Source organism: Lontra canadensis, unplaced genomic scaffold (assembly GCF_010015895.1).
Source record: "Lontra canadensis isolate GAN:19392208 unplaced genomic scaffold, GSC_riverotter_1.0 scaffold59, whole genome shotgun sequence".
Classification (NCBI taxonomy): domain Eukaryota; kingdom Metazoa; phylum Chordata; class Mammalia; order Carnivora; family Mustelidae; genus Lontra; species Lontra canadensis.
This window is the reverse complement of record NW_022631053.1, coordinates 7,146,103-7,169,294: the sequence shown is the minus strand read 5'-3', so window position 1 is coordinate 7,169,294 and position 23,192 is coordinate 7,146,103. Positions and strand designations below refer to the sequence as shown.

The window sequence follows — 23,192 nt, the reverse complement described above, 5'->3', positions numbered from 1 at the left end:
TGGACGAAAAGACAAGGTCGCCTCCAGACCAGCTTTGAAATGGTCAGCCGCGCTAAAGACTAAGAGACTGGTATCTAGAACTTAAACTTTGGAAAACAACCCCATCTTTTTCTGGCACACTGAGGAACCGAAGTACCCCTCACTACATTTCCTAGTAAACAGTTAAAGAGGCCATTTGGTTGCATTTCAAAACACAAAACAACACCATTTCTGTCCTCCTGTTTATTCTGCAAACTGCATGGAAAGTTAAGTACGGAGTGATTAAATGACTACAGCCTACACAGACAGGCACAAAATTAAGTGGACGCCACAAAGGGTGTGTCTGAAAACACGGAATTGACCGAATCGGAGTCGGATTTCACCCTCGTGGACTTCAGGATGCCCTCGGCTATGACCGGTTCACTGGGAAAGAGCCTGACTTTGCCATTCTGCCCTGCAGCGGTATCCTTCAGGGGTTCCAAAAACACCACTCTTTTCCCAGCCCCTGCCTTCCGTTCGTCAGTGGGGGTGTCGCTGGCAGGGCCGGGGTTGAGAATAGACGCATGGGCATTGCTTTGGTTGAGAGTATTTTTTTGTCTCTTGGTTTTACACTTGCAAGGACACGGCGTCAGATAGAGGTACAAAAGTACCAAAACGATACTGGCCACGCAGGCTGCGAGGGTGGTGAATGCTGTGTTAAATGCCTCATGGGCATGGGATTTGTTTACGGTGAAATTGCTTACGTTGATGGTGACATCCACCGTCTCGTTTAAGAGGCGCTGCCTGTTCATGGCAATACAGGAATAGACTCCAGCATCCTCAAAGCGAGGACTTTCTATGACCAGACTTCCATTGCGAAACACGTGAAAGTTCTCCAGCTCTTTATCGGGCTCCAGCAGCCTGTTATCCGGACGGACCCAAATGAAATCGGTATTTGCATTGCCTGTCTTGCTGTCACAGGGGACAATCAGCCTTTCCCCGACTTGAGCTTCATGAATAAAGCCAAGTGCACGGAAGGAGCCATTGATGATACTGTCCGAGCAATTCAGAAAGCTTTCCTGGAGCAGAAGCAACTGCTGGGAGTGCTTGGAGTCAGACCACAGGCGACAGGTATAATCATTCTTAAAATCCATCACTGAGCTAAAGTGTCTGCGATACCAGAAGATCAGCAATGAATAAAGGGAACAGTCACAGACAAATGGGTTTCCATGAAGGTAGATGCCTCTCAGCTGCTTTCCTGGTACTAAATTAATGTGGTGCATTGGCAGGGAGGGGATTCGGTTATAAGAAACATCTAGAAACATCATTTCTGCCAGCTTGAACCTTCCAACATACAAATCCATGGGGAACTGCGTAAGAAAGTTTCCACTTAAGTAGAGTTTTTGCAACTGGGAGAGCCCTCCAAAAGCTGAGGGATCCAGATAGGAAATGTGATTGTTGTAAAGCAGGAGCACTTCCAGAACCTTTAACTCTTGGAACACTGCACTTTTCAGGGTCTTCAGCTTGTTGGATGATAAGTCAAGACACTTCAGATTTGGAGTTGTGGAAAAACTGCCTGTGGCTATGCTGGTGATGTTGTTATGACGAATAATGAGGGTGTTCAGCTTAACAAATGATACTGGAATCCACTCCGCATCCAGGAACCCGATTCTGTTATAGCTCAGATCCAGCCTCTTAATCAGTCTGAAAAGGTTCCCAGGCACCTTGGACAGGTTTTTGTTGGTGCAGCTCACGATGTCCGTGGCACAGATGCAAGCAGTGGGACACACCCCGGAGGCACCACGGCTCACGGTCACCGTGATCACCAACAAACACAGCAGCTCCCTGCAGCCCGGTCTGACAACTCCAGGCAGGGTGGGCAGCGTGTGTAAACGTAAAGACATTATGGTCGCCTCCAAGTCTCTTCCTGGCGCCTTTCCACCAGCTCAGCCTCCCACCAGTGAACCTGGTAAACAATCAATATTTGGGGGGGGGGGGAAGAAAGCAAAGTTAACTACCACCAGTTAACCCTTAAGAGTCATATCTTGCTTTCTTTTCAATAACTTTTGAAATGCAGGTTGTATGTCACGCTGGGGGAGCCTACTATGGTGGTTTTTACTGTTAAATGCAATTTCTTTTCCTGGGGTACTCCTGCTTACAGACACTGACGGTCGCAATCTATCAATACAACCGTCTCAACATCAGAAAGTCAGTATTTTTTTCTAACGTGCAGGCTGCGTCGTTTTTTAAACTCCCTGCAACAGACACAAAAATACACAAACGCACCCTACAAACAAACGGAAATGCATAGGAAGCCACCCCTCCAGAAAACAACTCACAGAGCTGAAAAGCCTCACCGGCTCTGAGGATAGGCCGCCGACGGTGGTGTCTTCTGAAGGTATGTGAGTCTGTCTGTCTCTGTCCGTCCCTCCTGCCTTTTCCGAGTTCCTTTCCCTCCTGCTCCCGGCGGGCGGCAGCCTCTCGCTGGCTCTCAACTTTGGGGAGTTTCAAGCAGCCGCGGCGGCGGCAGCCACCCCGGGCGCAGGAAACGTCTCGGCCGGCTCCAGAGGGTTCTCCTGGGCTCTCTTCATTGCTCGGCTCAAGGTACCGGCTCGGCGCCCTGGCCGTCGCGTGTCCCGGCGCGGGGCGACCCACTCCCCGAGCGGGTTCCGAGGGGCGGGGGCGCCGGCAGCGGGTCGGTCCCGGCCCCGCCTCCCGGCGCTCGGGAGCCAGCAGGACCCGGGGTTCCCGCGCGCCGCCGCCCGGGTTTTATCCCCGTGCGCGGGGTCGGATGCGGGGCGGGGACACGGTCCCGCCCCTGCGCGTCCTCCCGCCTGGAAGCGGCTCCGAGGCTGAGGGCTGGAGCCCGCTGGGCGCACTGCGGGGGGCGCGCGGCGCGGGGAGGGGGCGGCGGCGCAGCCAATCGGAGCGGCGGCCGGCATCCCTCTCACCGTCCCCCCCCCACACCCCGCGGCCTCGCCGCCACCTCCTGCCTCCCGGGAGAGGGACGCGGCGGAGCGGGGTGCAAGCCCGAGGCTCACCCATTCCTACCCGCTGTGTGTGCGTGTGTCCAGCCCCGAACGGGGTGGTGGGGTGGGGCGGGGGTTCAGGGGGCACGCCCAGCCAGGGAAGGAAAGGTCTCTCCCTTGAAGACCCCACTTGTCGCGGCCGCCGGGGTCCACTGAGCTCCCCGACCTCTTGTAGCTTTCTTTGGGCCAGGGCCAAGAGGGCTCCCGCCGGGCTAAGTGCAGCGGCTTTTAAACGTCTACAAAATAAACCCAGAATTGGCCTTCCGTCCTCGGCCACGTTTGGGGGGTGAAGTGGGCGGGAGTGTAGGGAAATGACACTTTCCCTCTGGTGCCACCAGGATCTCTGTTTGGGGGAAGGAACCGGGAAGGCACTGTGGGGACACGCCGCACCTGGGAAAGTTCTATCCCTTTCCTAACTCAGGAGGCGGCATCAAGGATGGTGCCCAATCCGAAAAGGAGAAGACAGGAAAGAAGGCTTGGGGCCGACCTTCCAGCTGGAATGCAAAGATAAGGATTTTAAGCTTTAAAAATGAAAAAAAAAAAATATATATATATATATACATATATACATATATATATGTATATATATACCGGAGCCAGACCCCCCCCCCTTTTTTTAGGGGGTTGGAGTGGGCCGGGGCGGGGGGGGGGGGGGGGGGCGATGGAAGCAAGTGTGTTCATGCCAGATACGGACTGATCCCTAGAAGGGGTCCCTGCTCCGGGGTTCTTCATAACACCCAAGAGACTGGCGGGCGCCAGACTGGAGCCTGCTTTGGTCTTAGCAAACTAGGAAAGGCGCAGTCTGAGGTGAACACCCCGCCAACCTACCCCACCCCCACCCCGCAAACAAACAAACAAAAAAGCCCAGCTGAACAAATGCAAGGTGGAGGGCTTGGGGCTGATGAGCTTTTCTATTAAAAATCCGTTTTTGTTTAATTCCAAGATCAGTTTTAACGATGGTATTTGACTGAGCCAGATGGCCCGTTTGTCCATTATATCTGGATTAAAAAAAATAAATTACTGGCCTGACAAGAGATAACTAACTAAAGCGGAAGGGATAAGGAGACTGAAAAGCAGACCAAATTGAGAAAACAGGAGTGGGGCAAATAACTTGTAATATTACTTGAAAAATAAAATGGATGTTACAACCACCAACTCCTCCCTTTCCCCCACCCCCCAAGCACACTTGAGCAACCTTGAATTTACTGGGAGTTGGTCCCTACATTGTTCATGAATGGATTCATGTGGTAGCACAGATCTGTTAGGCCAGTGCCAAATTTAAATAGAACTGTGTGCATTGTTAATTTAGTCAGCCTGCTTGTAGAACAGATCTGGACTAGCCCTGGGAAATCAAGATTTTTTTTTCAGGTGAAAGCAGCTTGATTCAGGGTAGTTTCAGTTTCGTGAAAAGTGGAATTTTATCCTAAGAGTGCAGCCTGACGTGCTCTAGGAAAGCTTCCTCGCTGTGGGCTCCCAAGAGAGGCAGAGGATGAACGTTTCAAAAGTTAAGCCACACTTTCTAGGGCTCTCAGAAATCCTGGGTCTCCAGGCCTTGGTTTTTACAGTTAACAATGGTTAACACGGAGAAATGGAATTGAACTCACTCAGAGGAATGCTCTCTAAATGACTAACAAACGGGTTTTTGCAACGTTTTACTAAGGACATGACATCCTATTCAAAGGAAGCCATGAAGGTGGAAGGAAGTCCTGTATGTCCTAGGAAAGTACTGTGAAAAGAAAAGGGACTCAAACGTGGACCCAGATTATGTCCTTATAGCTCTAGGGGCATCCTAGAAACACGCGTGCAAAGATCCCACAGCAAAAATAAACCAAACGCGCTCAACATCTACGCACGCTTATCTATTTGAAGGCCTGATTTTTGAGATTCTGCCCATTTGGCAAGAGGAAAGTTTTGAAAGGGGTGGGTTTTCTTGGCTTTGAGAAGAAAAAGCTAAGCATTTACCTTAATTTTGGGTGTAAGGTGTGACCTTATGTTATGGAGGGAACTTTCTCTACATCCTTTTATCTCTCCTGCCAGTTCCTCTCTTTCCATTAGAAGGGAAGTTCCACAAGGGCAGAAATGTTTTGTCTGGGACACTGCTCTATTCTTAGCTTCTAGAACTCTGCTTGACACTTGCTTGGCATTCAGTAAATTTTTGATAAATGGACTGAGGAATGGGGAACCTCTTCTAGGCCTATTTGAACTGAGTCTGGTGGTTGATATCCTGTTCTCTATATTTCATAAAGCTTGTCAGAGAAACAGAAGAGAAGGGAGGGAAAGAGGAGCCCTGTGAACAAGACTTGAGTCCTAGATCCAGTGGTACCTGAAGGCCACTGCCTACATTTACTTCCTTTCTAATTACATTCTCTATATCCCTTTATTTTCTTAAATTATTTTAAGTTGCATTCATGTGCTTGTGACTGCAGGAGTCTTAGAGCGTGTAATGATAGTGATGATAACTATGAAGGGCTATTATGATGTGCTACATTCTGAGCTCTGTGTTTTACATGAATTATTTCATTTACCGCTCACCATAACACTGCAACATTATGTAATCCTATAATCCAGATGGTAAACAACTGTGTTCCAAATTATTTGAAAATGGAATGGGATGAAATTAGCTTGAGGCTCCATTTGAAGGATTTAGATTAAACTGAAAAGAGATGTTTCTGACGGGGTGGCTCGAGGCTGGAATGGTTGCCAAGACAGATGGTTGAGTTGCCTTCTCAGGAGTTTAAAATAGGACAGATAGATATTCTTCTGGTCTTTACCACATGGCACAATCTTTTGGTATTTTTGACCATTCAATGACTCCAGTGGCTGGTAGAAAGTGGATCGATTCTGAATCTAGTGTGCAGAGGCAAGGGTGAGTGTGTCAGGGTGTCTGATCTGGTCTGCAAGTAACTCTGACCTGGGAGCAGGGATTTAGGTAGATGAAATCTCAGGGTTTTCCTGTATTGCCGTCAAAGACTTAAGGCCTTAGAGACATGAAACAAGAAATGGTGATAGCACTAGTTTGTGATTCCGAGCCCTTTTTACTAAGAATGAACACTTCACTAGCACTTTGGGTCCTATGAAGGGCTTGTCCATTCTGTGTACCCTCGGATTCTAGCACCCATGCTGTAAACAGGTGGCTCTGGGACACCAGCAGATATCTAACATGGCCTCCTTTTGTCACCTGGGGACGCATCTGGGGTTCTTCAGGAATAGCCCCCAGGGGTCTCCAGCTCTGCAGTCACCTGACTGTTGCACACAGGAGCTTTCTGCCAAGGCTCCTTCACTCTGGGGAAAACACTGTGCAGAGGGTTTTTACAGTGTGTGGAGACCAGGCCTATGGGAAACACGGCCCTTTGCCCACCAACTCTGGAAGTGTGCTCTGCTCCTGTAACAGAGCTCCTGTTTTTCTTTTGGTCTCATCCAGTTGGTTTTTGTAAATTGCCCAGGACTTATAGTAGAACAAGATTTCTCACCCAGTCCTATGTCCCTGGAAGTACGGAGATTCAGGCTCTGGCCCCGTGCTCTCTTAACTCCAGGGGGCCCTGGGTCAGCTGGTGGCTTGGTTCTCTGGAAGCCGCCTTGTCTAGAAATGCAGGCTAGTCAGTTACCCACAAGCCCTCTCCAGGGAGAGTCCATAATGAGCAACTTTTTGAGCAGTTCTCACTCATCTGTTCTATCTCCTGTCTTCAAGGACATAGACTGCATAGGTTGTTTCTTTTTTCTTTCTCTTTTTTTTTCTAGTTTAGTTGACATGAAATTCACAGAAACAAAACTCACCCTTTTTCACCTTTGAAGATCATCTGAAAGAGTACATACTTACATCATAGCAGTAGGTTTTTAGAATTGTCCTCTTTCCTTATCTGCATTTTGTTTTTTTTTTTTACAATGGTTTTGTGATATGAAAAAACACAATGAGTACTTGCAGTTGTTTCAAGTTACTTGTGACTAAGTCATACACATCCATGTTTCTGCTTTATTGTGATTCCGATTTAATATTCAGGGACTCTAGTTTCAGAGAGCAAAACCCTCTTCTGATTTCTCCGATGGAAGTGACTCTAATTTCCCCTGTCTTGTTCTGGGCTGGCACTACAATCCTTTATTTGACAAATATTTACTGAGCATCTACTATGTGCCAGACACTATTCTTTAGGCTGAGAATTATAGCCATACATAAAGGCTGTCATAGCCATGCAAGCCCAACTAGAATGAGAGGCATACTAGTCACTCACATATTTCTCGGTGACCAGTTGCTCCTAGATGTGAGGCTCAACATCATTGGCCAGGTCAGCTCCCAAGAGCTATTCATCCTTCTCTCTCAGCGCATTCTTAGACCAGCCTTTGTGAAGGCAGCAGGACTCTGCCCCACACCACCACGTTGTCCATGTGTTTTTGCGTGAGAAAGAAAAACAAAAAGAACAACTGAAGCCCTTTTTTCTTAATCCTAAAAGTACAACATGCTCAGTGTAGAAAAATTGGAAATGCAGAAAGAATGTAAAGAATCAGAGAATGTCATTTACAATCTTACTGGTAAATTACATTTCTGCTCAAAGAATAAATCCATTGTAGTAAGGAAACAGATGTTGCAAAAGGATGGTTTGTCATAATTATGTAAAGAGAAAAGAAATAAACAGACTTTGATTTTTGTTGTTGGTAGTGGTGGTTTTTTGTAGGGTTTTTTTTTTTTTCCTTAATGCTCTGAAATTCTCAGCCTTAGGAATGAAGTAAGCAGATGAACACTTGCTTTATAAAATTCAGTGTGTCAAAGCCGTGCTCCTAGCATTATGGTTACCTCTTGCAATTTTGGTCATAAATGGTGGCTGCTCTAATTTCCGTTTTGCTCATTATTAGCCTGAAGGAATCATCTAATTGAATCCCTAAATGCTGTTACATTCCTCAAAACTGGGGCTAATTCTATCTCTCTGATAAATATGGGCAATGTTTCACAAACCCAGTTTGGAGACTTATAGGATGTGTTCAGACTCCTATTTTATGTTCTTTAAAAAAATGGGATTTCCTGTAGCAGTAATTAAATGGTCACTTTTCATAAAGGTACTATCTGCATATTCAAAGAAATACCTGATTTGGAGGAATAAGTATTTGCTAGACAAAATTAACACAAAATAAAATGGAATTGAGAGAAAAAATAATAAACTCTGTCAGAGAGCCGCCACAATTGTAAATGCTCATTCTATTATTTTCAGCAAATATAGGGTTCTCTGTGGTGGTTTTTGCATGTATAATTTGCTCTGGAACTCTGACCTTTCAGTCTGTGATAGTGAAAAGCAATATTGCATTCATATAAGGGAAGTCAGAAGGACCTGTGGAAAGATCCAAGAAAGTGAGTTTGATAACAAGACCCAACATTTATTGCATTTTTACTACAGTACAGCAGACTTTGCATTTAATTCTTTCAAGAGCCCTAAGAGATGGTCATTAACATCCTCATTGTCTAATGAGGGCAATGGGGCTGAGCTGGTTTATGTAACTCACCCAAGATTAGCGGTAGAACCAGATCTCTCACTCTGCTGTCTCACTGTGATCTCACGCTCTACCATTAGCTCTAATGCTTCCCATTAGGGAGGAGAGGGGTCAGCCCTGATTTAAATTCCATTCAGCAAATATTGTTAGTCCTGGCCACAGTCCCAGAGCCATCATATGGTTGTTCTCCTCTAGGAATTTGTAGTGTTATTCAAAATAATTATAGGGTATAAGACAGTATATAATTCAATTTCAAAGTGGACATAGCAAAGAGCCAAAATATTTGCAACAGAATAGGCATTTTGGACATTGAAAAATTCCAATTTTTAGATCTTCCTCATTTCTTGTTGACCCAATAGCTGACTCAACAAAGACAAGCGTATGCAAATAAAAGTACAATTCGGGAAGAACCCCTTGAATGGTTAGGGATGACAATTATCTTAGAATCAAGTGACAATAATATGGCTTCTTTTATCCATGGCATTCATAGTGGAGAATTATAAGCAAGGAAAGGAGTATCTCTCTCACCACAGTTAAGAGTCTCAAAGATCCTCTAATCACATGCAAATGGCAATGTGTCAAAGAAAAAAAAAAAGGGTGACATGGTAAAAAAGGTGACATGGTAAAATAGAGCATTGACTAACGAATCAACTTTCTGTGTTGTGGTGGACAGAATTTCCATTTATTTACTGCATAATCTTGGGTAAGTGACCTGGTCTTTCAGGCTCACCCTCCTCATCTGTAAAACGGGAATCCCGTGCGAGCAGAGGCACCGCTGGGTTTCACACAGTTGACTGAGATGAGCTGAGACCTGGAAAGTTGCTTTGGGAATGATGAAGCGGGAAACAAGCATCACAGGGAGTCCCAGTCCTGTGTTATTCATCTTTGCTGTCCTTGCGCCGTGGACGTGATCTGACACAGCACAGATGTTGAGCAAATGTCTGTTGAACCTAATGGAACAGAAGCTTGTTTTATGTACAAAAGAAACAGAGCTGGAGAGGTGCCTCGCCACAGTGATGTTTGCACTAATTATGTGGCTCCCCTGGGCCTGGCTGTACCAGAGTACAGCGGGTCCTCCCAATGAGGACCTGCTGTTGGCTCAGTCCTGCCTTATTCTCCTAGGTACTCCGCCGCAGACTGGAGTCTTGAAGACCCTTGGGACTTGAAGCTGGCATGTAGTGGGGAAACATCCTGGGCGGAGACTTTTAGCTAGGAGTGATGATTGGCAACCTCAGAACACACGGGAGACTACTCAGAGGAGTTTTGAACTACAGGGGAAAAACAAAATAAAAAACACCAATAATAATAATAATAATCACTCTCTCCAGAGGGCAGGTCTCACATGTTGTTACTTGCATCATGAGACAAATATGTGGAAGGAAACCAGGGAAGCTGTCTTGGAAGCTGTTGTGTAGAAGTAGTCAGGGGCAAATCTGAACAAGTTGCTGAAGGATGAGTCTGCTTGTTGACATTTCCTACTTTGCAGAAACAGCGGGATGACGGAAAACATGCTGTTGTGGCCGCCGTCCACATTTATCTAGAGGTAGAACTTTTTCATTGACTCAATTATAGTTACTGAAACGGTTGGACATCTCAATTCCTCTCTTCGGAATCCATTTTGCCAGGAAGGCCCCGAGAACCTCAGGTCCATTTGCACAAGCAGGATATGCATTTACCCAGTAAGTATCAACATGCGTCTTTTTGTTTGTTTGGTATGTCTGGGGGAGAGCTGGATGTGGGACTCTCCAGATAGGGCCACCTTCATAACATCCACATAGCCCACCTTGACAGGTTCAGAAGCTTGATATATTTGATGTCCCAGAGTTCATTGTAGAGAACGTGAATGATTTATAATGTCCCCCCAAAGAATACCCACCTGTGAATTTAAAATAAAAATCAAGTGGATCAGAACTTGATATGGGCCTGATCAGAGTCTCCGCCTGTAAGGAAGCTTTGGGAAGCCAAGTTTATAGTCATAGTTATGTTTGGTGAGTGTGAAATGATGGGGAAGTGTAGGTCGTCTGATGAATGTAATGTGTAGGGGGATCAAACTGTTACAGCACAATAAATCCATTGTTGCAAAAGAGTTAAGTCTTCTAATAAGACCACATACTCAGATTGGCTGCACATGGCACCGTCATCCCTGGGCAGGAGGTGCCAAGCAGCTGATCAGTGAGCTTTCAAGTTACACAGGAAAAGCAATGACATTATGATTCTGCCTAAGAAAATTACACTTTTTATTAAAGGCAAGGTCTCATTCTTTTTCTCATCACTACAAGAACAGAGTACACAAAGACAGAATGATGTCATCAGTAAGTCTGAATGGTGGTCACACAGAAGAGACGTGGATGAACAAAGAACCCAACTCAATCAGAAGGAGATATCAGAGGGGTGCCTGGGTGGTGCAGTTGGTTAAACCTCTGACTCTTGATTTCAGGTCAGGTTGTGATCTTGGGGTCATGAGATCAAGCCTGGGATCGGGCTCTGTGCTCAGCATGGAGTCTGCCTAAGACCTCTCTGCCCCTCCCCCCTGTGCGCTCTCTCTCTCTCTCTCTCTCTCTCAAGGAAGTAAATAAATCTTTTAAAAATAATTTTTTTAAAAAGGAAGGAAGGAAGGCGGGAGGAAGGGAGGGAAGGAGGGAGGGAGGAAGGAAGGAAAGAAAGGGGTATCAGAAAGCAATGGAGCTACCTGGAAAGAAAGCAGCCATTTTGCAGAAGCTCAATAAAACATCATGATAAATATATACATTGAAAGTAAAGTGAATAATTACATAAACAGAAGTTGAGTTCTGACCAACCATTCTGATGAAAAAAATCATAAGTTCTCATAGTCATGAGACAAGAATCATGGAGCATACACAGAAGAGAATTAGCCAAATAAGGGCAATGTCACCCAAATCAAGGAACAGAACATTTACCAGCACTCTAAGGCTCCCATGTTTCCTTCTAGGCACTAACTCCCCACTGGTAAACACTCTCCTGACCTCCACCAACATGGATTAGTTCTGCTTGTTTTCATACTTTATAGAAATGAAATATATACTCTTTGTATCTGGCTCTGATTGTTGAACTTGCATTTGAGAGATTCACCTTTATTTTTACACGTTGGCCTGGATCATTTTCATAGTTATATAGTCACTATGTGACTCGTTAACAATTTAGTGAACCATTCTATTATTGGTGGACATCTAAGTAATTTTCAATTTTTTCTATTTCAAGTACTGTTGTACTGTTTCCATGAATATTCTAATACTGGTCTTTTGACAAACATAATGTGCACATACCTCAAAATGTATTTGCTTGGCCCAGGTGGTACCCATACTCAACTTGAGTAGTTAACTGCCAGTTTTCCAAAGTGGATGTACAAATTTATTCTCCCACAGGTATGGGAGAATTCCTGTTCCACCACATTCTCATCAGTACTCTTTACTTTCCATATTTTTCATCTTGACCATTTTGGGGGGTAGGTAGTGGCATTCCATTGAGTATTAATTTGCACTTATCTGAGGACTAATGAATTTGGGCAAATTGTCATATGGTTATCATTTATTTACATATACTCTTTTATGAGTCTTTGGACCATTCTGCTATTGAGCTGTCTTTTTCTTATTGATTCTTTATACATTCTGGATTTGTGGGATCTTTTATCATATATATATAGGGTAAGTGTACATAAATATATATACACAATATTTTATGCCATCCTGTGTGTTGCCATTTTGTTCACCTTGGTGAACAGTTCTTAGTTTTAATATAGTTTTAATAATAAACAAGATTATCATGTTTTTCTTTTATGTTTCTTCTTTTGTATTTCCTATTTAGGAAACATGGCCTACTCAAAGATCAAAAAGATGTTTCCCTTTAAAAACTTTATTGTTTTACTTTTCAGTTTATTTCTCTAATCCATCTTGCTGTGATCTGAGTTTGTGGTCCCCCAAAATTCATATGTTGAAATTGTAACCCCTAAGCTGTTGGATTTAGGAGACAGGGCATTTGGGACATGATTAGTTCATCAGGGTGGAGACCTCATGAATGGGATTAGGCTACAGAGAGATCCCTGAACACTTTCCACCACAGAATGACAGCAAAAAGTTGCCATCTATGAACACGAAAGCAGACCCTCACCAGACACCAAAGTTTATTGTATTTTTGTTTTAGCAGCCCCAACAGACTGAGACACACCTGGAATTGATTCTTGTGTGTGATGTGAGGTAGAAGTCAATATACGTTTTTTCCCATATGGATATTCAGTTGCCCCAACATGATTTATTGAAAAGACCATCCTTTTCCCTACTGCCCTGCATGTTCACTTTTGTCATAAGTCATGTAAGGGTCATGAAACCATGTATGCATGTGTGGCTCTGTTCCATTGGACAGTTATCTGTTTCAGCCCCATGCAATTTTGATTACCATCACTTCATTATTCCTTATTAATTTTTTTGAAAGTTTATTTATTTCAACACCCGATGTGGGGCTCAAAGTCACATACTCCTCCAACTAAGCCAGCCAAGTGCCCCACTTACCCTGGCTTTATCATAATAGTTTCTGATATCTCATGATGTTAGTCCTTCATATTTGCTCTTCAAGCATGTCTTGGTTAGTCTTGGCCTTTTGCATTTCCACATGAATTTTGTTTTATTTATTTTTTTAGAGAGTGAACAGGGAGGAGAGGGGCAGAGGAGAGGGAGAGAGAGAATCTTAAGCAGTCTCCATGCCCAGCACAAAGCCCAAGGCTACCTCACTACCTTGAGATCATGATCTGAGCCAAAATCAAGAGTGGGACGCTCCATATGAATTTTAAAATTGATTTATAAATTCTTGGGGGAGGAAACCCACATCTTGGATTTTGGTTGCAAGAGCATAGAAGTATGCATCAATTTGGAAAGAATGTACATTTTTACAACTTTGAATCATCCATTCCATAACAATATATATACATCCATTTATTTGGTTTGCCTATATTTTTTCTCAATAGTATTTTATAATTTCAGCTAGAGGTCTTGCATATTTTTAATTAGATTTATTTCTAAGCATTTGAGTTTTGGGATGCTATTGTAAGCATGTTTTATGTTCTATTTGTTTATTGCCAGTATATACAAATATAACTCATGCCATAGTCAGCTTGGGCTGCTATAACAAAGTACCATAAACTGGACAGATTACAGGCAACATTTATATCTTATAGTTCTGGAGGCAGGAAGTCCAAGATCAAGGTGCTGGTAGCTTTGGTGTCTGGGGAGGACCTTCTTCATTCATAGATCGTGGCTTCTCACCATGTTCAAAATGATGGCAGGAAGGGGCAGGAGACTCTCTCTGGAAGGTCTTTTCTAATCCTGTTCATCAAAGCTCTGTTCTCATGACCTAATTGCCTCCCAAATACCCCATTTCTTTTTTTTTTTTAATTAACATATAATGTATTATTTGACCCAGGGGTACAGGTCTGTGATTCATCAGTCTTACACAATTCACAGTGTTTACCATAGCACATGCCCTCCCCAATGTCCATCACCCAGCCACCCTATCCCTCACTTCCCACTCCCCAGCAACCCTCACTTTGTTTCCTGAGATTAAGAGTCTCTTACAGTTTGTCTTCCTCTCTGGTTCCATCTTGTTTCACTTTTCCTTCTCTTCCCCTATGATCCTCTGTCTTGTTTCTTGAATTCCTCATATCAGTGAGAGCACATGATAATTGTCTTTCTCTGATTGACTTATTTCACTTAGCATAATACCCTCTAGTTCCATGCATATTGTTGCAAATAGCAAGATTTTGGGGTTTTGATGGCTGCATAATATTCCATTATATATATATACCCTCTTCTTTATCCACTCACCTGTTGATGGACATCTAGGCTCTTTCCATATTTGGGCTATTGTGGACATTGCTGCTATAAACACTGGAGCACATGTGACCCTTCAGGTCACTACATTTGTATCTTTGGGGTAAATGCCCAGTAGTGCAATTGCTGGGTCATAGGGTAGCTCTTTTCAACTTTTCTATTTTCAACTTCGATTTTCAACTTTTTGAGGAAACTTCATGCTCTTTTCCAGAGTGGCTGCACCAGCTTGCATTCCCACCAACAGTGTAAGAGGGTTCCCCTTTCTCTGCATCCTTGCCAAAACTTGTAGTTTCTTGACTGGCTAATTTTAGCCATTCTAAAATTAGTTTTGATTTGTATTTTTTGTGGTTTTGATTTGTATTTCCCTGGTGCTGAGTGATGATGAGCACTTTTTCATGTGTATGTTGGCCATTTGAATGTCTTCTTTGCAGAAATGTCTGTTCATGTCTTCTGCCCATTTCTTGATTGGATTATTTGTTTTTTGGGAGTTGAGTTTGATAAGTTATTTATAGATTTTGGGTACTAGCCCTTTATCTGATATGTCCTTTGCAAATATCTTCTCCCATTCTGTCTGTTGTCTTTTGGTTTTGTTGACTGTTTCTTTTGTTGTGCAAAAGCTTTTTATCTTGATGAAGTCCCAATAATTCATTTTTATCCTTGCTTCCCTTGCCTTTGGCCATGTCTCTAGGAAGAAGTTGCTGTGATCGAGGTGGAAGAGGTTGCTGCCTCTGTTCTCCTCAAGGACTTTAATGGATTCCTATCTCACATTTAGGTCTTCAATGCATTTGAGTCTATTTTTGTGTATGGTGTAAGGAAATGGTCCAGTTTCATTCTTCTGCATGTGGTTGTCGAATTTTCCCAACACCATTTGTTGAAAAGACTGTCTTTTTTCCATTGGGCCTTCTTTCCTGCTTTGTTGAAGATTAGTTGACCATGGATTGAGGGTTCATTTCTGGGCTGTCTATCCTGTTCCATTGATCTATGTATGTGTTTTTGTGCCAGTACCATACTGTCTTGATGATTACAGCTTTGTAATAGAGCCTGAAGTCTGGAATTGTGATGCTACCAACTTTGGTCTTCTTTTTCAACATTCCTCTGGCTATTCGGGGTCTTTTCTGGTTCCATACAAATTTTAGGATTACCAAATACCCCATCTCTTAATATCATCACCTTGGGGTCAGGATTTGAAAATATAAATTGGAAGGGACACAAACATTCAATCTGTAGCACTTAGTTTTAGTATTTTGACTATGTCCTTCCTATATTCTTTTATTAATGCTAAGAGTTTGTCTATAGATTCTTTAGAAATTTTCTATGTGCATGATTTTGTTGTCTGGAAATGACAGTTTATTTCTTCTTTTTCAATCTCCATGACTTCTCTTTGTCTTGCCTATTGCATGGGCTAGGCCTCCAGTTACAATGTTGAATAGAAGTGGTCACAGTGGCTATTCTAGACTCAGTCCTAATATTCAAGGAAAGTTTTCAATATTCTACCATTGAGAATGATGTTTGCTGTGGGTATTTTGTAGCTCTTTTTTATCAGATTACAGAAGTTCTATTCTTAGTTGGCTAAAAGTTTTTGTCATAAATGAATATTGAATTCATCAGATGTCTGTTCTGCATTTGAAAAGATCATGTGATTATATTCCTTTTTCTGTGAATGTGGTAAACTAAGTTTATGAGTTTTAAATGTTAAACCATGCTTGCTACCTAGACTAAACTGCACTGTTTACTGCACCACTGGATTTGATTTCCTAATACTTCATTAAGAATTTTAAAATATTGGGGCACCTGGGTGGCTCAGTCATTAAGCATCTGCCTTCAGTTCAGATCATGATCCCAGGGTCCTAGGATGGAGCCCCGCATTGAGCTCCTCGCCCAGCGGGAAACCTGCTTCTTCCTCTCCTACTCCCTCTCTTGTGTTTCCTCTCTTGCTATGTCTCTCTCTGTCAAATAAATAAATAAATAAAATCTTTTAATTTATTTTAATTAAAAAAAGAATTTTAAAATATTTATGAAAAAGGTTTGCAATATTTTTCTCAGAATGTCAGAGTTTCAAAGTCAAATCTCTACTGTTTTCAATTTTTTAAAAGTCTGCAAACCTTTGATTTTGTTTCTGCCTTTTTGAAGAATTATATAAGACCATTGTTATTTTTCCTTAAGTGTTTGGAAGAATTCATTGATAAGCTCACTGGGCCTGGGATTTTCTTTGGGGAAAGATTTTTAAATTATAAGTTCTAATTTTTCATATATACAGGATTACTCATTTTTTTAAATTTCTTCTTCTATCAACTTTGGTAAATTGTGTTTTTCAAATAATTTGTCCATTTCATCCAAATTATCAAATTCATCTGCAGAGTTGTTTTTAGAATACCTTTATTGTGCAATCTATAGTGGTATCATCTTTGTCTCTGCTATTGTTGCTATTTGTGTTTTGTCTACTTTTTATTTTTTTTAAAGATTTTATTTATTTATTTATTTGTCAGAGAGAGAGAGAGAGAACACAAGCAAGGAGAGTGGCAGATAGAGGGAGAAGCAGGCTCCTGAATGAGCAAGGAGCCCAATGCAGGACTGGATCCCAGGACTCTGGGGTCATGACCTGGGCTGAAAGCAGACACTTAACTGACTGAACCACCCAGACATCCCTGTTTTGTCTACATTTTAAATATCAGTCTTTTTAGGGTTTTGTCAGTTTTGCTAATCTTTTGGGAGAATAAAGTTTTGAGTTTGTTGATTTTCTCTATTATATATTTCATTTTTGTTCCCTTGGTTTCAGCTTTTATCTTTATCATTTATTTCCTTAGGCTTGGTTGATGCTCTTTGTTCTAGCTTTTTGAGATTAATCCTTAAATTGTTGACTTTTAGACTTTTTAGACCTTTATATATGCATTTAAGACTATATATTTCCTCTTAAGCATCATTTTACCTTTTTCCCAAAAGTTTTGAAATATATTTTTAATTTTTCAGTTTAAATATTTTCTAATTTCTGTTTTTTCTCTATCTTATGGGTTATTTCAATTGTATCATTTAATTTTTAGGCAGTTGGGTTTTGTTCTATTTTTATTTTTGACCTCTATCTTAATTCCATGGTGGTCAGAGACCATATTTTCCTCCTCCTCCTCCTCCTCCTCCTCCTCCTCCTCCTCCTCCTCTTCCTCCTCCTCCTCCTCCTCCTCTCCTCCTCCTCCTCCTCCTCCTCCTCCTCCTCCTCCTCCTCCTCCTCCTTCTTCTTCTTCTTCTTCTTCTTCTTCCTGTTTCAAATTTTTATTTTAATTCCAGTTCGTTGGGGCACCTGGGTGGCTCAGTTTGTTAAGCCTCAACTCTTGATTTTGGCTCAGGTCATGATCTCAGGGTCCTGGTATCAAGCCCTACATTGGACTCCAAACTCAGTGGGGAGTCTGCTTAAGATTCTCTCTCTCCCTTTGCCCCTCGCCCCACTTTGGTGCTCTCTAATAAATAAATCTTTAAAAATAATATAAAATAAATTACAGTTAGTTAAAATATCATGTAATATTAGTTTCAGGAGTAGAATTTGGTGATTCATCACTTACATATAATAATACCAAGTGCTCATCACAAGTTCCCTCCTTGATATCCACTCTAGCTACATCCATGTTGTTTCAAATGCCAAGATTTCATTCCTTTTGGTAGCTGAGTAATATTCCTTGTATATATATACACACACCACCTCTTCTCTATCCTTTCATCAATTGATGGATGTTTGGGCTCTTTCCATAATTTGGCTCTTGTTGATAATGCTGCTATAAACATTGGGGTGCATATATCCCCTTGAATGAATATTTTTGTATCCTTTGGGCAAATACCTAGCAGTGCAATTGCTGGATCATAGGGTACCTCTATTTTTAACTTTTTGGGGGAACCTCCATACTGTTACCACAGTGGCTGCACCACATTTGCATTCCTACCAACAGTGGAAGAGGGTTCCTCTTTCTCTACATCCTTACCAACATCTGTTGTTTCCTGTGTTCCTAATTTTAGTCATTCTGGCAGGTGTGAAGTGCTATCTCATTGTAGTTTTGATGTGTATTTCCTTGATGATGAGTGATGTTGAGCCTCTTTCCATGCATCTGTTGCCATCTGAATGTCTTCTTTGGAGAAATGTCTGTTCATGTTTTCTGCCCATTTCTTAGTTGGATTATTTGTTTTTTGGGTGTTGATAAATTCTCTATACATTTTAGAAATGAACCCTTTATCAGATATGTCATTAGCAAATATCTTCTCCCATTCCAATAGTTGTCTTTTACTTTTGTTGATTGTTTCCTTAGCTGTGCAGAAGATTTTCATCTTAATGAAGTCCCAATAGTTCATTTTTACTTTTGTTTCCCTTGCCTCTGGAGACATATCTAATAAGAAGTTGCTAGGGCAGATTTGAAGAGGTTGCTGCCTGTGTTCTCCTCTAGGATATTGATGGTTTCCTGCTTCACATTTAGGTCTTTTTTCCCTTTTGAATTTATTTTTGTGTATGGTGTAAGAAAGTGGTCCAATTTCATTCTTTTGCATGTTGTTATCAAGTTTTCCCAAAACCATTTGTAGGAGAGATGTCTTTTTTCCATTGGATATTCTTTCCTGCTTTGTCAAAAGTTAGACCATGTAGTTTTGGGTCCAAATCTGGGTTTGCTATTCTATTCCACTGATCTGTGTGTCTGTTTTTGCACCAGAACCATACTGTCTCAATGACTATAACTTTGAAATATAGCCTGAAGTCTGGAATTGTGATGCCTCCAGCTTTGCTTTGCTTTTTCAAGGTTGCTTTAGCTATTCAGTCTCTTTTGTGGTCCCATACAAATTTTAGGATTGTTTGATTTAGCTCTGTGAAAAAATGCTGATAGCATTTTGATAGGGATTGCATTAAATGTGTGGATTGCTAGGGTGCCTGGGTGGCTCAGTGGGTTAAGCCTCTGCCTTCGGCTCAGGTCATGATCCCAGGGTCCTGGGATCGAGCCCCACATTGGGCTCTCTGCTCAGCAAGGAACCTACTTCCCTTACTCTCTCTGCCTGCCTCTCTGCCTACTTGTGATCTCTGTCTCTCAAATAAATAAATAAATAAATCTTTTAAAAAAAATGTGTGGATTGCTTTGGGTAGTACAGATATTTTAGCAATATTTGTTTTTCCAATCCATGAGCATGAAATGTTTTTCTATTTCTTTGTGTCCTCTTCAGTTGCTTTCACGAGTGTTTTATAGTTTTTGGAGTACAGATCTTTCACCTCTTTGCTTAGGTTTATTCCCAGGTATCTCATGGTTTTTGGTACAATGGTAAATGCGTTTGATTCCTTGATTTCTCTTTCTGCTGCTTCATTATTGTTGTATAGAAATGCAACAGATTGCTGTATGTTAACTTTGCATCCTGCGATTGTACTGAATTTATTAATCAGTTCTAGCAATTTTTTTGGTGGTCTTTCAGGTTTTCTACATAGGGTTTCATGTCTTCTGGGAATAATGAAAGTTTGACTTCTTCCTTGCCAATTTGGATGTCTTTCATTTCTTTTTGTTGTCTGATTGCTGAGTGTAGGACTTCCCCTACTATGTTAAATAACAATGGTGAGAGTGGATATCCCTGTTTTTTTTTCCTGACCATAGAGGAAAAGCCCTCAGTTTTTCTTCATTGAGGATGATAATTACCTGTGGGTCTTTCATATATGGTATTTATGATGTTGGGGGTATGTTCCCTCTATCCCTACTTTGTTGAGGGTTTTTATCAAGAATGGATGCTGTACTTTGTCAAATGCTTTTTCTGCACCTATTGAGAGGCTCATATGGTTCTTATACTTTCTTTTATTAATGTGGTGTATCATGTTGATTGATTTGTGAAATGACACTTGCAGCCTGGGAATAAATCCCACTTGATCATGGTGAATGATTTAGTGTATTGTTGGATTCATTTTACTAGTATATTATTGAGAATTTTTGCATTCATATTCAGCAGGGATATTGGCCCGTAATTCTCTTTTTTAGTGGGATCTTTGTTTGGTTTTAGAATCAAAGCAATGCTGGTCTCGTCTAAGAGTTTGGAAGTTTTCCTTCCATTTCTATTTTTTGGAACAGTTTGAGAAGAGTGGGTATTACATCTTCTTTAAATGTTTATTAGAATTCCCCTAGGAAGCTATCTGGTCCTGGACTTTTGTTTATTGGGAGATTTCTGATTACTGATTCAATTTCTTTGCTGATTATTGGTTTGTTCGGGTTTTCTATTCTTATTTTAGATATCTTAGTTGATACATTTCTAGGAATTTATCCCTTTCTCCCAGATTGTCCTATTTGTTGACATATAATTTTTCATAATATCTCCGTAAAATTATTTAAATTTTCTGTGGTCTTGGTTTTGATTTCTCCTCTCTAGTTTATGATTTTATTTATTTGGGTCCTTTCCTTTTTGTTTTTGATAAGTCTGGCTAGGAGTTTATCAATTTTACTAATTCTTTCAAAGAGCCAGCTCCTGGCTTCATTGATCTGTTCTACTGTTTTGTTATTATTTATTTTATATCATTTATTTCTGCTCTCATCTTTATTACTTCTCTTTTTCTGCTGGCTTTAGGCTTCATTTGTTATTGTCTATCTCACTTAGGTGTAAGGTTAAGTTACCTATTTGAGATTTCTTGCTTCTTGAGGTAGGCCTATATTGCTATATACTTCTCTTATGGCTGCTTTTGCTGCATCCCAAAGGTCAGACTATTGTGTTTTCATTATCATTTGTTTCTACGTATTTTTGTATTTCTTATTTAATTTCTTGGTTGATCCATTCACTCGTTCTTTAGTAGGATGTTCTTTAACCTCCGTGTATTTGTGTTCTTTCCAAATGTTTTCTTGTGGTTGACTTCAAGTTTCATAGTGTTGTGGTTGGAAAATATGCATGATATGATCTCAATGTTTTTGTACTTGTTAAGGCCTGATTTGTGACCTAGTATGTGATCTATTCTGGAAAATGTCCCATGTGCCCTTGAAAAGAATGTATATTCTGCTGCATTAGGACAAAATGTTCTGTATATATCTGTTAAGTCCGTCTGGTCCAGTATGTCATTCAAAGCCATTGTTTCCTTGTTGATTTTCTGCTTTGATGATCTGTCCATTACTGTAAATGGTGTGTTAAATTCCCCTATTATTGTTGTATTATTATCAATGAGTTTCTTTATGTTTGTTATGAATTGTTTCATATATTTGGGTGCTCTCAAGTTAGGGCCATAAATATTAACAATTGTTATATCTTCTTGTTGGATAGTCCCCTTTATTATGATATAGTGCCCTTCTTCATCTCTTGTTACAATCTTTGGTTTAAAATCTAGTTTGTCTGATATAAGAATGTCTACTCTAGCTTTCTTTTGACATCCATGCATGACAGATGGTTCTCCATCCCCTCACTTTCAATCTGTAGGTGTTTTTAGGTCTAAAATGAGTCTCTCCCTTTTTTTTTCTTTTTCTGAAATGAGTCTCTTATAGGCGGTATGTAGCTGGGTCTTTCCTTTTTTTTTTTTTCCTTATCCATTCTGACAAACTGGCTTTTGATTGGATCATTTAGTCCATTTGCATTCAGAGTAATTATTGATAAATATGTATTTAGTGCCATTTTATTACTTGTTTTGTCATTGTTTCTGGAGATTTTCTTTGTTCCTTTCTAGTCTGTCACTTTTGATGTTTCCCAATCAGAGTCCCCTTTAATTGTTCTTGTAGGGTTGGTTTAGTGTTTATGAACTCCTTTAGTTTTCTGTTTGTCTGGGACACTCTTTATCTCTCCTATTTTGAATGACTGCCTCACTGGATGGAGTATTCTTTGCTGCATATTTTTCCCATTCAGCACATTGAAGATATCCTGCCACTTTTTTTCTGGTCTGCCAAGTTTCTGTAGAGAACTCTCTTGCTAACCTTATTTGTCTTCCCTTGTAAGCTTCTCTTGCTTCTTTTAGAACTTTTTCTTTATCTCTATATTTTGCAAATTTAACTATGATATATCTTGGTGTTGGCCTATTTTTATTGATTTTGATGGGAGTTCTCTGTGCCTCCTGGATTTGGATGCCTGTTTCCTTCCCAACATTAGGGAAGTTTTCAGCTATTATTTCCTCAAATAAATTGTCCATCCCTTTTCTCTCTCTTCTTCTTCTGGGACTCCTATGATACCAACGTTATTACACTTTTGGAGTCACTGAGGTCGCTAAGTCTACATTCATGATCTAATATTTTTCTTTCCCTCTTCTTTTCAGCATCATTCTTTTTCATAATTTTATCTTCTATATCACTTATTTGTTCCTCTTATTCTTGCATCCTTGTGGTCATTACATCCAGGCAGTTTTGAATCTTGGTTATAGCATTTTTTATTTTGGCCTGACTAGTTTTTAGGTCTTTTATCTCTGTGGTAAGGAATTCCCTGGTGTCTTCCATGTTTTTCTTAAACCCAGATAGTATCCTTATGATTGTTGCTTTAAATTCTGGATCAGGCATATTACTTATATCTGTTTCAACTACATCCTCCTCATGACCTTTTCTTGTTCTTTCTTTAAGGATGAATTCCTCTTCGTGTTCTGTCTAAGTATCTGTCTTCTTCTGTGTGTTAGGAAAGACTGTTATGTTTATTGCACCTGAGAGTAATAGCTTTATGGAGAAGAGGTCATATAGTGTTCAGGGCGTGGCACTCCGGGAGTGTCTGGTGTGTGCTGCGTGCTCTCTACTGCTGTGTTTTGGCTACTCTGTCCCTCAGGTCAGTCGTGGGCAGAGTTTCTCCTTGCCTGCAATGGGGGATGTTTGAGCGTTAACCAGAGTGTGGAGAGCTTTAAATAGGTGTGCTCTGGTCTGCTTGCTAAAAGAGACTTGTTGCTATATCCACATAGCTGAAGCTTTCCAGAACTCTATGGTCAGTAGTTGTGGTGCACGTGGTGGGGAGAGGG

General features: G+C 41.2%; 1 protein-coding gene across 2 annotated transcripts; it reads right to left on the bottom strand.

Annotated features, from left to right (window-relative positions):
• Window positions 1-207: 207 nt before the first annotated feature.
• AMIGO2 (adhesion molecule with Ig like domain 2) lies at window positions 208-2,778 on the bottom strand. Of its 2 annotated transcripts, none has more exons than XM_032876957.1 (2): window positions 2,298-2,778; window positions 208-1,924 (listed from the first exon to the last, which is right to left on the bottom strand). In XM_032876957.1, exon 2 carries the CDS (start codon window positions 1,860-1,862, stop codon window positions 297-299), a length of 1,566 nt encoding a protein of 521 aa, XP_032732848.1. In that variant the 5' UTR covers window positions 1,863-1,924; window positions 2,298-2,778; the 3' UTR covers window positions 208-296. The 2 variants fall into 2 exon arrangements, with proteins under 2 accessions (XP_032732848.1, XP_032732849.1); XM_032876958.1 differs by having other exon boundaries at window positions 2,316-2,778.
• Between the last annotated feature and the right edge of the window lie 20,414 nt (window positions 2,779-23,192).

Coding starts and splice junctions, on each gene's coding strand:
- AMIGO2 (XM_032876957.1), bottom strand. CDS start 1,862: ATGTCTTTACGTTTACACACGCTGCCCACCCTGCCTGGAGTTGTCAGA.